General features: G+C 43.9%; 1 protein-coding gene across 3 annotated transcripts in view; it reads right to left on the reverse strand.

Annotated features, from left to right (window-relative positions):
* Positions 1-14893, reverse strand: part of RAB31 (RAB31, member RAS oncogene family) — a 101569-nt gene that overhangs the window by 44425 nt on the left and 42251 nt on the right. For all 3 annotated transcript variants that reach the window (XM_005282655.5, XM_065582037.1, XM_065582036.1), the window contains exon 2: positions 4188-4267. In XM_005282655.5, the coding sequence (XP_005282712.1) occupies positions 4188-4267 (80 nt within the window). The remainder of the gene's footprint in view (positions 1-4187; positions 4268-14893) is intronic.

The raw sequence follows: 14893 nt of genomic DNA on the forward strand, positions 1-14893 counted from the left end.
CTCTCTGTCCAGCTTCCTCCATTTGTTAAATTCAGTCGTCCAAAACTGTATTGGAATCTGGTCATAAAATCCGCAGCTGGGACTCCAATTGTGCATCCAAAGGCAAAGGTCAACGTGTTACAGCTGAAAGCTTTTAGCCACCTCAACATCAAACACAAATAAAGCTTACTCTTCATAAGGAATTTAAAGTAGAATAATTACAAAACAAGAGCAACTGTTCACACCCAAATAATTCGTTCATGGACAAGGTGTATTAGCTTCCTCTGCCCTAGAGAAGTCAAGTGTCTTCAAAATTTTCCAACTGATGCAGGGCTGAGGATTTGGCCATAAGTGTTGGAAAGAAGAGATCTCTGAATTAAACTCAGTTAAATGACTGACAGGAGCTAGCTTGTGATGCTTTGGATTTAGAAGCTCTGCAGTTTCTGTGAAAAATAGGTTTCAGAGTAGCAGCCGTGTTAGTCTGTATCCACAAAAAGAACAGGAGTACTTGTGGCACCTTAGAGACTAACAAATTTATTAGAGCATAAGCTTTCGTGGGCTACAGCCCACTTCTTCGGATGCATATAGAGTGGAACATATATTGAGGAGATAGATATACACACATACAGAGAGCATGAACAGGTGGGAGTTGTCTTACCAACTCTGAGAGGCCAATTAAGTAAGAGAAAAAAACTTTTGAAGTGATAATCAAGATAGCCCAGTACAGACAGTTTGATAAGAAGTGTGAGAATACTTACAAGGGGAGATAGATTCAATGTTTGTAATGGCTCAGCCATTCCCAGTCCTTATTCAGTCCTGAGTTGATTGTATCTAGTTTGCATATCAATTCCAGCTCAGCAGTCTCTCCTTGGAGTCTGTTTTTGAAGTTTTTCTGTTGTAAGATAGCCACCCGCAGGTCTGTCATTGAATGACCAGACAGGTTAAAGTGTTCTCCCACTGGTTTTTGAGTATGATGATTCCTGATGTCAGATTTGTGTCCATTAATTCTTTTGCGGAGAGACTGTCCGATTTGGCCAATGTACATGGCAGAGGGGCATTGCTGGCACATGATGGCATATATCACATTGGTAGATGTGCAGGTGAACGAGCCCCTGATGGTATGGCTGATGTGATTAGGTCCTATGATGATGTCACTTGAATAGATATGTGGACAGAGTTGGCATCGGGCTTTGTTACAAGGATAGGTTCCTGGGTCAGTGTTTTTTGTTCAGTGATATGTGCTCGCTGGTGAGTATTTGCTTTAGGTTGGGGGGTTGTCTGTAAGCGAGGACAGGTCTGTCTCCCAAGATCTGTGAGAGTAAAGGATCATCTTTCAGGATAGGTTGTAGATCTCTGATGATGCGCTGGAGAGGTTTTAGTTGGGGGCTGAAGGTGACAGCTAGTGGTGTTCTGTTATTTTCTTTGTTGGCCCTGGATAGCCTGTAGGAGGTGACTTCTGGGTACTCGTCTGGCTCTGTCAATCTGTTTTTTCACTTCAGCAGGTGGGTATTGTAGTTTTAAGAATGCTTGATAGAGATCTTGTAGGTGCTTGTCTCTATGTGAGGGATTGGAGCAAATGCGGTTATATCTTAGAGCTTGGCTGTAGACAATGGATTGTGTGGTGTGTCCTGGATGGAAGCTGGAGGCATGTAGGTAAGTGTAGTGGTCAGTAGGTTTCCGGTATAGGGTGGTATTTATGTGACCATCGCTTATTAGCACAGTAGTGTCCAGGAAATGGACCGCTTGTGTGGATTGAGCTAGGCTGAGGTTGATGGTGGGATGGAAATTATTGAAATCATGGTGGAATTCCTCAAGGGCTTCTTTTCCATGGGTCCAGATGATGAAGATGTCATCAATGTAGCGCAAGTAGAGTAGGGGCGTTAGGGGACGAGAGCTAAGGAAGCGGTGTTCTAAGTCAGCCATAAAAATGTTGGCATACTGTGGGGCCATGCGGGTACCCATAGCAGTGCCGCTGACTTGAAGGTATATATTGTCCCCAAATGTGAAATAGTTGTGGGTGAGGACAATGTTACAAAGTTCAGCCCCCAGGTTAGCTGTGACATTATCGGGGATACTGTTCCTGATAGCTTGTAGTCCATCTTTGTGTGGAATATTGGTGTAGAGGGCTTCTACGTCCATAGTGGCCAGGATGGTGTTTTCTGGAAGATCACCGATGGATTGTAGTTTCCTCAGGAAGTCAGTGGTGTCTCGAAGATAGCTGGGAGTGCTGGTAGCATAGGGTCTGAGGAGAGAGTCCTCATAACCAGACAAACCTGATGTTAGGGTGCCAATGCCTGAGATGATGGGGCGTCCAGGATTTCCAGGTTTATGGATCTTGGGTAGCAAATAGAATACCCCTGGTTGGGGTTCTAGGCATGTGTCTGTACAGATTTGTTCCTGCGCTTTGTCAGGGAGTTTTTTTAGCAGATGGTGTAGTTTCTTTAGGTAATCCTCAGTGGGATCAGAGGATAATGGCCTGTAGAATGTGGTGTTAGAGAGCTGTCTAGCAGCCTCTTGGTCATATTCCAATTTATTCATGATGATGACAGCACCTCCTTTGTCAGACTTTTTGATTATGATGTCAGGGTTGTTTCTGAGGCTGTAGATGGCGTTGTGTTCAGCATGGCTGAGGTTATGGGGCAAGTGATGTTGCTTTTCCACAATTTCAGCCTTTGCACGTTGACGGAAGCAATCTATGTAGAAATCCAGTCTGTTGTCTCGACCATCCGGAGGAGTCCACGCAGAATCCTTTTCCTTTCCAAATGCAAGCAAATGGACATCATACCAAAAGGACTAAAGGTAAAAAATCCATTACAATCTACATATCACACAGACTATGCTGAGAGACTGTGTCACACACTCTCAAAGAAACTGTGAAACCACCTGATCAGCATCCTATACAGCAAACAGGGAAAGATTAAGAATGAGCTCTCAAAACTGGATACTCTCATAAAAAATCAACCTTCCACACAAACTTCCTCATGGATAGACTTTACAAAAACTAGACAAGCCATTTACAAGACAAACTTTGCCTCTCTACAAAGGAAAAAGGACACTAAACTATCTAAACTGCTACATGCCACAAGGAGCCACAACAGTAGTTCCCTTAACCCACCCAGCAATATTGTTAATCTTTCCAGATACACTCTTAGCCCAGCAGAAGAGTCTGTCCTATCTCGGGGCCTCTTCTTTTGTCCCTCCAGACCCACGAACATGATACAGTTCTGCGGTGACCTAGAATCCTACTTTCGACGTCTCCGACTCAAAGAATATTTCCAACATACCTCTGAACAGCATACTACCCCACAGAATCCCCCCTACCAGCACTACAAAAAAAAGGATTCTGCGTGGACTCCTCCGGACAGTCGAAGACATCATTTGAAACTAGAAGCTCTTGACAAGTAAAAAGGAAATTCACACAGTGCAATAGAGGGAGCTAAGAGGCTGTTGGTGAGGGATGGGTGCTACCATGAAGAAGAGGATGACTTAAAAGGAGAGTGGTAACAGAGAAATTAATTTATCTGAATTTATTGGGTCCATGACTCCTAGAAGAGGAAACAACAGCTCAGGTTCTGTTCATTTACATCGGTGCAAATCTAGAATAATTCCATATTTAATTATAAGAGCAGAATTTGGCCTCACGTCCTATCCTGCTTTCCATGAGAACTGAACAATCTGGTCCTGACTTACTCAGGTTTCCTAGTCACTCTAGCACATTGAAAGGGGACATTTAGTGGCATATGTATCATCACCCAGAGAGTAGACTCAAACCTAGCATTATTTATATTATCTCATAGTTGTACTCAGAGCTTAACAGAGGGTAAAAAGCTTCCAATCATGAGTCTGTACAATACAAAACACAGAGTAGTATGTGTGTGCGTGTCAGCTTCACAAATCAGGTGACTGTTCAGGAGTTGTTGAGAGGGAAGAAAGCAGCTTTCTGACTATTAATGGAGCAGCTATTCTAAATGTAAGGAATAACATGAGCAGAGAGCGAGGCAAGAAGGCACACACACAAAAAAAGAAAAAAAAAGAGAAGTTAGTGGAGTGTGGAGAGCAGAACAGGGCATCAAAGAAGTGAGGGGGAAATGTAGGGGAGTTATGCATAGTCATGAACATAGGGAAGAGAAGACACTTTAGATAGAAGTAAGATGATGATTTTGGCAGCAGTGAAACATTTCAAGGAAAAGATTAGACAGGGTACTTACCCAATAGTAGGGCTAATATTGTGATCAAAATGATCCTGGACAAATCGACAAACTATACTTGATTTCCCAACCCCAGTATCCTGCAAATGAAAGAAAGAACAATAATAAATTCACAAGGTACAGATATCTGAACTTCAGTAGAAAAATTCACTGATCAGGTGGTAATATGAATTATGATTCTGCCTTTTTTTTTTAAACACACAAAAAAAGAACAAACTTACTCTACAGGCAAGTAGAGCAGGTTAAGTGTTTAAAAAGAAAATAGTTCATTAACTATTTTTGTAAGTGTCACCATCATAACTGGAGTTATTCATTTAACTCTTCTGCATTTCTAAAATTCCATCCTTTTACAACCGCACAACTCTTTTTTTTGGCAGGGGCAGAGGAGGGAGTTTACATTAATAAACTGTCACTGATTATAAAAGTTTAAATTTAGCTATTTACTCATTCAAAATAAAATAAAAAACCACTGCATGTTAAAATCCATAGTTACTTTGCTGAGCAAAACCAACTTCCAGCAAATTAGTTTTGTGTGTGTGTTTGTTGTAAGGATGGATGGACCAAGTAAGTAGGCTTCCAAAATAAATAGCTAACAAAGTCGTTTCATTATGAGATAAATAAGAGCCTTTCTCAGCATTTATAGAATGTCTCAGGTGCTTTTAATAAGGTATGAAGCCATGGACTGAGTGACGTTAACCACCCAAGATATGCAATAATCCCCTAGAAATGCACTTGTAGGATGCATTATGGAGTCTATGAAACTGAACGTATTAATAAAAACAGAAGGACAAATGCCTCAGTGGTTGCTGTCTGCATTGCTATGTGGGAGAGCCTGCTTTCATTACTGGTACCAGTCTCATTCTTCCCTGTCAGTAGGGATAAATACTAGGAGTACTGCATACGAAGCATATTCAGAACCTCTGGATAAAATAGGGAAGGAAAGAAGTTCCTTGCACTATACCGCGGCAAGTCTTCCAGCCAAAAATGCATTTTCCAGTACTTCTTGACCACTCCATAGAACCTTAAAAGTACAGAGAGATGTAAGTAAATAGGGGGATTCCTTGGGTTCCAGTAGAAATGTACAGGGCTTCTTCTAGACGCTGAAAAGGTATCAATCCAGACCCTTCCATTTACTGAATGGACATTAACAATGAGAGCCAAGGCCCAATCCAACTCATTAAAATGTCAGTGGAAAGACTCCCACTGAGTGCACTGAAATTGAATCAGTCCCATGATCAATAAGTTCAATTTGTGTCTAGATTTCTAAAACCATTTAATATATTTTAAAATTGACAGGTTTCCAAATTGAGGCAGGGCAACACTATTGGCACCATACAAATAATACAGAAAACTCGGCTGTGTCTTTTCTGTAATCATTTTTCCAGACCTTGAACTTTTTCAAAGATGGAAAAAACAAATCCACGTATTTAGACTCCCTCTCCCTTGTTTAAATAAAACTGTAATAATCAAGGGTGGGAAAACCTTTCTTACTAGAAAACCATCATTTAAACTCTCATCTCTAATTCAAGGCTGTCCTTACTTAGTCTGCTTCCAAGTCATAATAAATATTCACTCAGCACAGATGGTTGTTTATCTGCAATGTGCAATCGATACACAAAGTTCAAAAGAGAGCAACAGTATTTAAAACCAGCCTAGCAAATTCCAATCAATAGCCACAACAAACATTGCGGCTATTCCCAAAATTTGCCTTCATTATCAATTCCATCTAACGTTCCTGCACAGTCACCAAACCCAGGACAGCACAGCACATTTTAAGAAGTCTTCTGTGGCAACACTGAATAATATAATTATTCCAGATTTTAACCATGCTTTAGAAAACCAAAACGAGCTCAGAGGAACTGCATTTCCCTTTTGTGGAAAAGTTGCTTCTGCTCCAGAGTTTAAAATTAGACACCATCACAGTGACCTGATGCCATCTCAGTGCCATACATATTTATTTCCAGCTGCCTTAATAGGCCAGTAGCAAGTGCAATTACAGCTCAAAAAAAAGAGAGGGATTTGGTCTTTGGCAGGGCTGTGGCATCTACAAGCTGAATTTGAAGCTTACCTCATTTTGCTAGAAGATGCGAATTCTTTGACCAATTTTAAAGTCTTAGATTTTCCCCACTTCTCAGACATTTACATTAACCAAGCTTTAGCAGTTTCTATTTCTCTTACATCCTTCACAGCAATTGCAGCTAAACCTAGATATATGCCAGCCACCCAGCCTGCATTCAAGTAGCCTCCAGCTTAAAGGCACTCGCTGTCAGTCTGTACCCTTGTGACTGCTTTGACTAGCCCTCAGAATATATTTAGAGCAGTATTTGTGGGGGAGGAGAATAAAATGCTGACCATCATTCCATAGCTAGTTTTAAAACTATCTGGACAATTGTTAATATATTCTCCTGCACCTGTCAAATGGGGCACCCTCCTGCTCCACCACAACTGGAAAGTGGATTGGGATGTGTGAACATTCCATACAACACTCTGGAAAACTAGTAGAAATAGTTTATTGCAAATCAGAGTCAATCAAGTTTACTAAACATAGAGTAGCCATCGCCTTTCAGACAAACCTTGCAGGATTGTTGCAATGAAGCAGGTGGGAGGAGTCCCACCTTGTGACGGCATTTGCTGCTTACCGGCAAGTAATACATTCATTCCATTAAAATAGTCTCAATACTAGAGCTGTAGAAAATACTTCTGCTACCATCTGCTTTAGGACTTTGCCCTGCTGTATTGCTCTTCTGTCTGTAAACCTTGTTCCCTCAAATCTGGTGATGTTCCTTGTTTTGCCCCGAGGGAAAGACCCTAAACAGGATTTATTCAAGCAGGTAACACCAACAACCTTATTCTTCAGTTCATTGAGCTCTGCACTTCGCCGATTTTCATAACTCATGTAATCTGGTTCTTTTGTTTTAGTTAGACTGTGCTGATATACATATTAAAACATACCACACACACCAGATGGCAAATCATCAGCTGGTGGAAACTGCCATAGCTCTATTGACTTGGATGGAGCTAGGACAATTTACAGCAGCTGAGCATTTGCCCCCAGGAATCAAGCTGCACTCTAAGGAATGGAGTCTGTACTTACCCAGAAGTCGTCATCCCTGTAAAATAGGGGAGCTATGATGGGGGGGGCGCGGGGGGAAGGCAACTTTTTCTTTAAAATAATCACACAAAAAATGCAACTCCATGTGACAAGGGATCCAGGACATAAAGTCTGTTCTAATTAAAGGGATATTTGACACATGCCTGGGGTGCGGTGCAGAATTTATATATTCTCATTTTAACAAGTTATGCTTTAGAAAGGATATTAGGTGCATGGCTCATGGGACTAGTGACATGTTTTGCTTTCTATCTTGCTTCCTTTTCACATACTTAGTCATCACTAGTCTCCCAAGCATAAACACATCCATAATATCAATATAAACTGAGATGTACAGAGATACGCAAATAGGACAAGGGAGAGGTTCAACAGCATCAAGTGAACCTCTGAATGTTCAATGGGAGAAGTACCCAGAGTTCAGAATTTTATCCACGTCTCCCTCTGCTTTGCAAAACTGATCTGGAAATCTCATGAGACAGACCAGTTTTTATTTTATACAAAATGTGGATAGTTCCTGGCTGCTACCCTCCCATACTGAACACACTTCAACTTGACTCACAGAACTCGGCTCCCTCAAAGCTCAAGGCGTGCTTCCAGCTGCTGAGCAGACGTACCCTGAAGCTCACACATACACAGAGCATCACACAATCTGGCTCCTCTATGCTCACATCACTGTAAAGGAGAATGCTGGAAATATACAGCCTCAAGTAGGATTACTGGATTTTAGCAGCCAATTTACAAACTAACAGGAATTTACACATAAATTGCTTATAATATATCACAAGTATAAGATTAGAGAAAGTAAGAGTCCAATATATTTCTAAAGTCACATTCCAAGGACGGACAGCTGATTGGTGTAACCATCCACTGTTCTAAGTCTCTATACATAGGCAAGGAAAGTTAAGGAAATAGAGGAAGTCAGTTTTGTTTTGGTTTTTTTTTTAATTTTAAATTTGGAGGGATATGGGTTATTTTTTTTTAAAACATAAATCTAAGCCTCTTTCCTGCATACGTTTAAGAATGTGAGTAGCCCAAGGAGTTCAGATGGACTAGGGAGTTACTCACTTGCATAACTGGGGCCTTATTATTTAACCTTTATATTGCAGTAGCCTCCAGAGACCTCAGCCAGGTGAGGGGCCTAGTGTGCTGGGCACTTTACAAACATATACTGAATGCCTAAAGAGTTTACCTTAATTACACTGCTCTACAGCCAAAATCCTTCTGAAATAAATGTAGTCAAACTTTACTAATTCTGGGTCACTGAGAACGAAAATTATGCTTAAAATTGTTGATTGGCTCTAGTTTTCAAGATATGCTATTGGGTCAGTATATACGACCCTTCACTTGGGAATGGCGGAGGATAAGTGAGTTATAAAGGGAAAGGATCTCAATTTAAACCAGAAAGGACTAAAATACATCTTTGACTGGATCTATGAATAAATCTATGACTGGGTTTGGACAGTATTTGCTTTTTAGGCAAAACAATGAATGATGCCATCTGAAGCTGGTATTGCGTCATACATAATATGAATTGCATCATGTTATTCCTAGAAGTCATGGATGATGCAATCATAACGAAGCTTACATCACTCTGCTGAACAAATTGCCCTATATCAGCTCTAGAAATCATACAGTGTCATGCTCTCTTATTTGTCAGTGTTTGATTTTGCAAAGGGACACATTTCTGTTTAGCCAAAATGAGCAGAGATGCCTCGTACTTGTGTGAACAGTGCAGATAACTTCTGCTATGTTTGTGGTGAAGTGACTTTTGCATCACAAAAGCGCAGTATAACCACTATGGTTAAGAAAGCCTATCACCTTTATTTTGGCTGCAAAATTGGAGATCAGGACAAGAGGTGGGCCCCACACATATGCTGCAACACTTGTGCAACAAATCTTCGTCAGTGGTTGAACAGGAAAAGGAAATCTATGCCTTTTGCAGTGCCAATGATTTGGAGAGAGCCAGCAGATCATACCAGCAATTGTTACTTCTGCATGGTGCCTCCAGTTGGGAAAGGTGTGTCAAAGAAGAAAAAGTGGACTGTGCATTATCCAAACATTCCATCAGCTATACGCCCAGTACCCCACGGAGAAGGACTGCCGGTTCCTGATGCACCAGAATCATTCTCACTTGAGTCAGACGAGGAAGAGGAAGAGGATGAAACTTCTGGTCCTGAACCATCAATGTCACAGGACCCACATTTTCTCCCATCCTCCTCCTCTGAACCACACCTCATAATACAAGGTGAACTGAATGACCTTGTCAGGGATTTGGAACTACCCAAGAGTAAGGCAGAGCTGTTGGGCTCCAGACTACAGCTGTGGAATTTCCTGGGAGGTGATGTTAGGGTTTCCATGTTCCGTGACCCTCAAAAGGATCTTGTCCCATTCTTCTTCATGGAAGGTGATCTTGTAGCCTGCAACAACATCGATGGTGTGATGGCAGCCCTAAACATCGTTCACGATCCAGATGAGTGGAGACTGTTCATCGATTCATCGAAGACGAGTCTTAAAGCTGTTTTACTGCATAATGGCAATGTTTTGCCATCAATTCCAGTTGGTCATGCAGTCCATATGAAGGAAACCTATGACAACATGAAACAACTTTTGAGGTGCATAAACTATGACCAACATCAGTGGCAGCTTTGTGGCTATTTGAAGGTTGTTGCTCTCTTGCTTGGTCTGCAGACTGGATACACAAAGTACTGCTGTTTTCTCTGCGAATGGGATAGTCGTGCAAGAGATTCCCACTACATCAAGAAAGATTGGCCACTCCGACAGTCATTGGAGCCTGGGAGGAAAAGTGTTCAGCATCCACCACTTGTTGAATCAAGGAAGATTTTGTTACCAACCTTACACATCAAGCTGGGTCTGATGAAGAACTTTGTCAAGGCCATTGACAAAACACAAGCAGCTTTCAAGTACCTCCCTGGAAAATTTCCAAGGTTAAGTGAAGCTAAGATAAAGGAAGGTGTCTTTGTTGGTCCTCAGATTCGTGAACTTCTTCAAGATGATGCATTTGACCATGCACTGCGTGGCAAGGAAAAGACGGCATGGAAAGCCTTCCAGTTAGTGGCAATAAATTGTCTCGGAAACAACAAGGCAGACAACTACAGGTTGTTGGTGGAAAACCTCCTCAAGGCATACAAAAGCCTTGGTTGCAACATGTCACTAAAGAGACATTTTTTGCACTCTCATCTAGATTTTTTCCCACCAAACAGCGGAGCAGTGAGCGATGAGCACGGCGAGCGATTTCACAAGGACACTGCAACAATGGAGACATGCTATCAGGGCAAATGGAGCCCATCAATGCTTGCAGACTATTGCTGGACAGTGACAAGAGATGCTCCATTTAATGAATACAAGAGACAAGCCAAGAAGCGCCGAGTAGACACTGAATAGGACTAAACTATGTACATAATAGTTTTTTGCCTTTTGTTTCATAATACATTTTATTTATATAACCCTTTTGCTGATTTTTAAAGTTTTACATAAACAGGACAGTGAAATATTATCATGTAAAGCAACCATAAACACATGAAAAGACCTAGGTTTACAATTTATGATTAAAACTCTACTATCTACACAATATACATAGACATAAAATGTAAAAACTTAAATATCTTAGAAACAGTAGTCAATCAGTTGTTTTAATTGTCATATTTGAATTCGGCACATCAAAATACATAATAAATAACACATTTTATCTCTGAAGCAGACGACTTCTCAAAAATTGTAGACCAGTGTTATTCTTCTTGAAATGGTACAAGCACCAAACTCACAAAGAAACTACACATATGACTGCTCACTAAACAGCAGTCTTATAATTATGCAAGATGCAGTAGCAATTGTTTTATTCTTGACTACACAGTATCTTTCCAAGCAATGGGTGGGGTTTTTATATATACAGAATCCTATTAAGATGAATTATGTAAGAATCCATTTATGACTATGGGGTTTTGCAAACAAATACACAAGAATACCTCACAATATTTTACATAAAAGAACCTGCATGATAAGAACACACACTGAAAAAATAGCTTGCTTTGGAACCACAGGAGATCCTGTGACTAACTTCCCATTTTGGTTAAAAAACATGATTGTTAAAAAAAGCTTTATATATGGGTGTGACTGCGGTGCAACCTGGACTGTGGCTGAGCCCTCCAAAACCGACTAGCCTGGGATATCCCTCACACTGTGATGTTGATGGCAAGCTACAAACTTCTGGCAAGAACTGCACTTACACAGACATCCACAGGCAGGGATACATCCAACTGAGTTACATAAATGATCTCCTAGCCATTCATGAACCATCAATAGGGAGGCTCCAGCCAATTCCCCCCAGCGCCCCAGCCTTGCACTGGTCAGAAGCAGGGGCAGCGGATTTGTCCTAACAGTGGAGGGGCCCCAGGCCCTGCCCCTCTGTGTCCCCACCCCTGCCCTTCCTCTTCCCCCGAGGCCCCACCCCCCGCAGCCAACCTGGAAGCCAAAGTGGGCTGGGGAGCCATGGCCCTCCACCTGCCCTGGGTGGTGGTGGTGGTGGGGCCCGAAAGTGGCCCCCAGCCTGTGTCTCTGCCCTCTGGGTCCCTCGCCCAGGGCAGGTGGAGGGTCTGTAGCTCCCCACAGCTGCTTGCGCAGCTCTTACCCCAACCCAGCTTCCAGCCTGGCCTGTGGGCTCGGCCTCAGGGGCCAAAGAGCCACATCCGGGCCATAGTAAGAGCCACCCAGGCAGCTATGGGGAGCCACAGACCCTCCATCTTCCCTGGGAATCAGGGACACAGGCTAGGGGCTGCTCTCCGGCCCCAATTTCGGGCAGGTGGAAGGCCCACAGCTGCCTGGGTTCCCTGGGCCACTCTTACCTGGGCCAGGCTCCAGCTTCCAGCCAGGCTGAGGGAAGAGAAGGAGCAGGAGGCTGGGCCCATGGCAAAAAGTGGATGGGCCAGGCCAATCCACTTTCAAAAGTGGGAAGGCCATGGCCCCTTGGCGCCTCTTGTTCCAGGACCCTTGGTCAGAAGCCTGACCAGTGTAAGTTCATTACCTAGTTTGCCACACCAACAAAACGGTAGTGGATGTGCAACAGCCCTTGTTAACCTGAGCTGAGATTTCCTAAGCCCTTCAACCAAAACTCACTGGTTTAGATAAAATATAAAACAGATTTACTAACTACAGAAAGATAGATTTTAAGTGATTATAAGTGGTAGACATAAAGGTCAGAGTAAACATGCTTTCTAAATCCAAAACTTTTAGTTTAAGCAAGAGTTTAATCATACAGCTTTTCTCACCCAGACAGATGGTATAAGGAAGTTACAGTTCCTTAATATACAGGCTGAGACTACCTTCCAGCCTGGGATCACCCTTCCCCATTTCAAAGTCTTTGTCCTCCAGATGTTCTTCCAGGTGTTGTATTGGGGGAGGGGAGTGGATGTGACATCATCGCTGGGCCTGTCTCCTCTTTTATATTTTCTTCCAGCTTGCTGGAAAGATCTTTGCTGTGACATGGGGAATCAGGCACTCCCCATTGGTCAAGCTAGGGTTGCCAACTGTCTAATTGCACAAACCCAAACCCTGCCCCAACCCCTCCCCAAGGCCACTCTCCTGCCCAGCCCCTTCTCCGAGATGTCGCCCCCGCTCACTCCATCCCCCCTCCCTTCATTGCTCGCTCTCCCCCACCCTCACTCACTTTCACCAGGCTGGGGCAGGGTGTTAGCGTGTCGGAAGGGATTTGGGGTGCAGGCTCTGGGAGGGTGTTTGGTGTCGGAGAGGGCTTGGGTGCAAGAAAGGGCTCAGGGCTGGGGTAGGGGGTTGGGGTGTGGGAGGGGGTGTGAGAGAGGGCTCAGGGATGGGGCAGGGAGGTGGGATGCAGGAGGAGGTGTGAGAGAGGGCTCAGGGATGGGGCAGGGAGGTGGGGTGCAGGAGGGGGTGTAAGAGATGGCTCAGGGATGGGGCAGGGAGTTGGGTGCGGGAGGGGATGAGGGGTGCAGGCTCCGGTCATCAGCGCTTATCTCGGGTGGCTCCCAGAAGTGGCCAGCACATCCAGCTCCTAGGTTCAGGGGCAGCCAGGCAGCTTTGCACGCTGCCCCTGCCTGCAGGCGCCACCCCCGCAGGTCCCATTGGCCGCGAAGCTGCAGAGTTGGTGTTCAGGGCAGGGGCAGCACACAGAGAGCCCCTGACCGCCCCTGAGCCGGACGTGCCAGACGCTACCGAGAGCCACACGGAGCTAGGGCAGGTAGAGAGCCTGCCTTAGCCCCACTGCTCTACTGACTGGACTTTTGGCCTATTAAAAAAATCGTTTGGATTGCTTTCAATAGCAACCAAGAGATTGAGACTGATTCCGGCAGACTCCCAGCAATCCGGGAGGGTTGGCAACCCTAGGTCGAGCAGTCTCCATTGCACATGTTCTCTCTGAGAAGTGTCTGGGATGGCTGTTGGGAGAGTGGATTCCCTTTAATGGGCCGTCAGCACATGTCTGGCTGGTCCTTTGTTACAACTGAAAGCTTGGCTGTCCAACATATTTCGGTAACACATATAATGCTTTATAACGTCACATATAAAGATAGCCCATACAATCCAACAGAATATTAATGTTCAACAGATCCAGACTTTTAAAACAAATACTCAAAACGCATACTTTGTACAAAACACATAATACACCTCTACCCCGATATAACGCTGTCCTCGGGAGCCCAAAAATCTTACCGCGTTATAGGTGAAAGCACGTTATATTGAACTTGCTTTGATCTGCCGGAGCGCGCAGCCCCGCCTCTCCGGAGTGCTGCTTTACCGTGTTATATCCGAATTCGTGTTATATCGGGTCACGTTATATCGAGGTAGAGGTGTAATTACATGACAGTGGTGAATACGAGGGTTCCAGGGTGCTACTTTGAGGTACAGAGTGCCACAAGATTTGTAGGGACAAATTCTGCACTGGGTAGATGACCCGTGCCTCCTGACAGTGGGAGGGCACAACCCCGGAACAGCTCAAGTCATGCCCCTCCTTGTAGCAACTCTCCCCTTCCAGAAAGCAGCCCCACCCCACCCCTCTGGGAAAGCAGCAGCCCCTCTGTGCAGCTCCAAGCTGTTCCTCTGACTCTCCCAGCAGAGTTAAAGCAGCGGCACCTCCAAGCAGCTCCCAGCTGTTCCTCTGCTCCTGCCTCTGCCTTTCCCTGCCCAGTGCAGCTCGCTGACTCAGCTGCTCTGAAGGGAGGGGGCCCTGCCGCACCATGTGATGAGCAATCTGTGCGGGAGAGGGGGCATGAGACCCTGCATCCCTCACACACACACACATGCACACACATCACCTCTTTTTTAACTTGGGGCATAATTTGGCCCTACAAATTAAATCTAGCAAATTTCAGTTTGAAAAAGCTGAAGTACCAAACCCTGAAAAATCAGAGGATGTTAACGCCTAGTAACCGTTACTAATAGCAGCATATACAGAGTACATATACAGCAGCTATTTTTCAGCATTAGTAATACTTTGAAATGAGAGAGCACTTCAAAGCTCTTTACAAACTGAGCCAAATTCAGTGTCTGACCCAATTTGCATTGAAGTTAATAGGATTCTTTCTATTGATTTCTACAGGAGTTGGATCATACC

Source organism: Chrysemys picta, chromosome 2 (assembly GCF_011386835.1).
Source record: "Chrysemys picta bellii isolate R12L10 chromosome 2, ASM1138683v2, whole genome shotgun sequence".
Taxonomy (NCBI): Eukaryota; Metazoa; Chordata; order Testudines; family Emydidae; genus Chrysemys; species Chrysemys picta.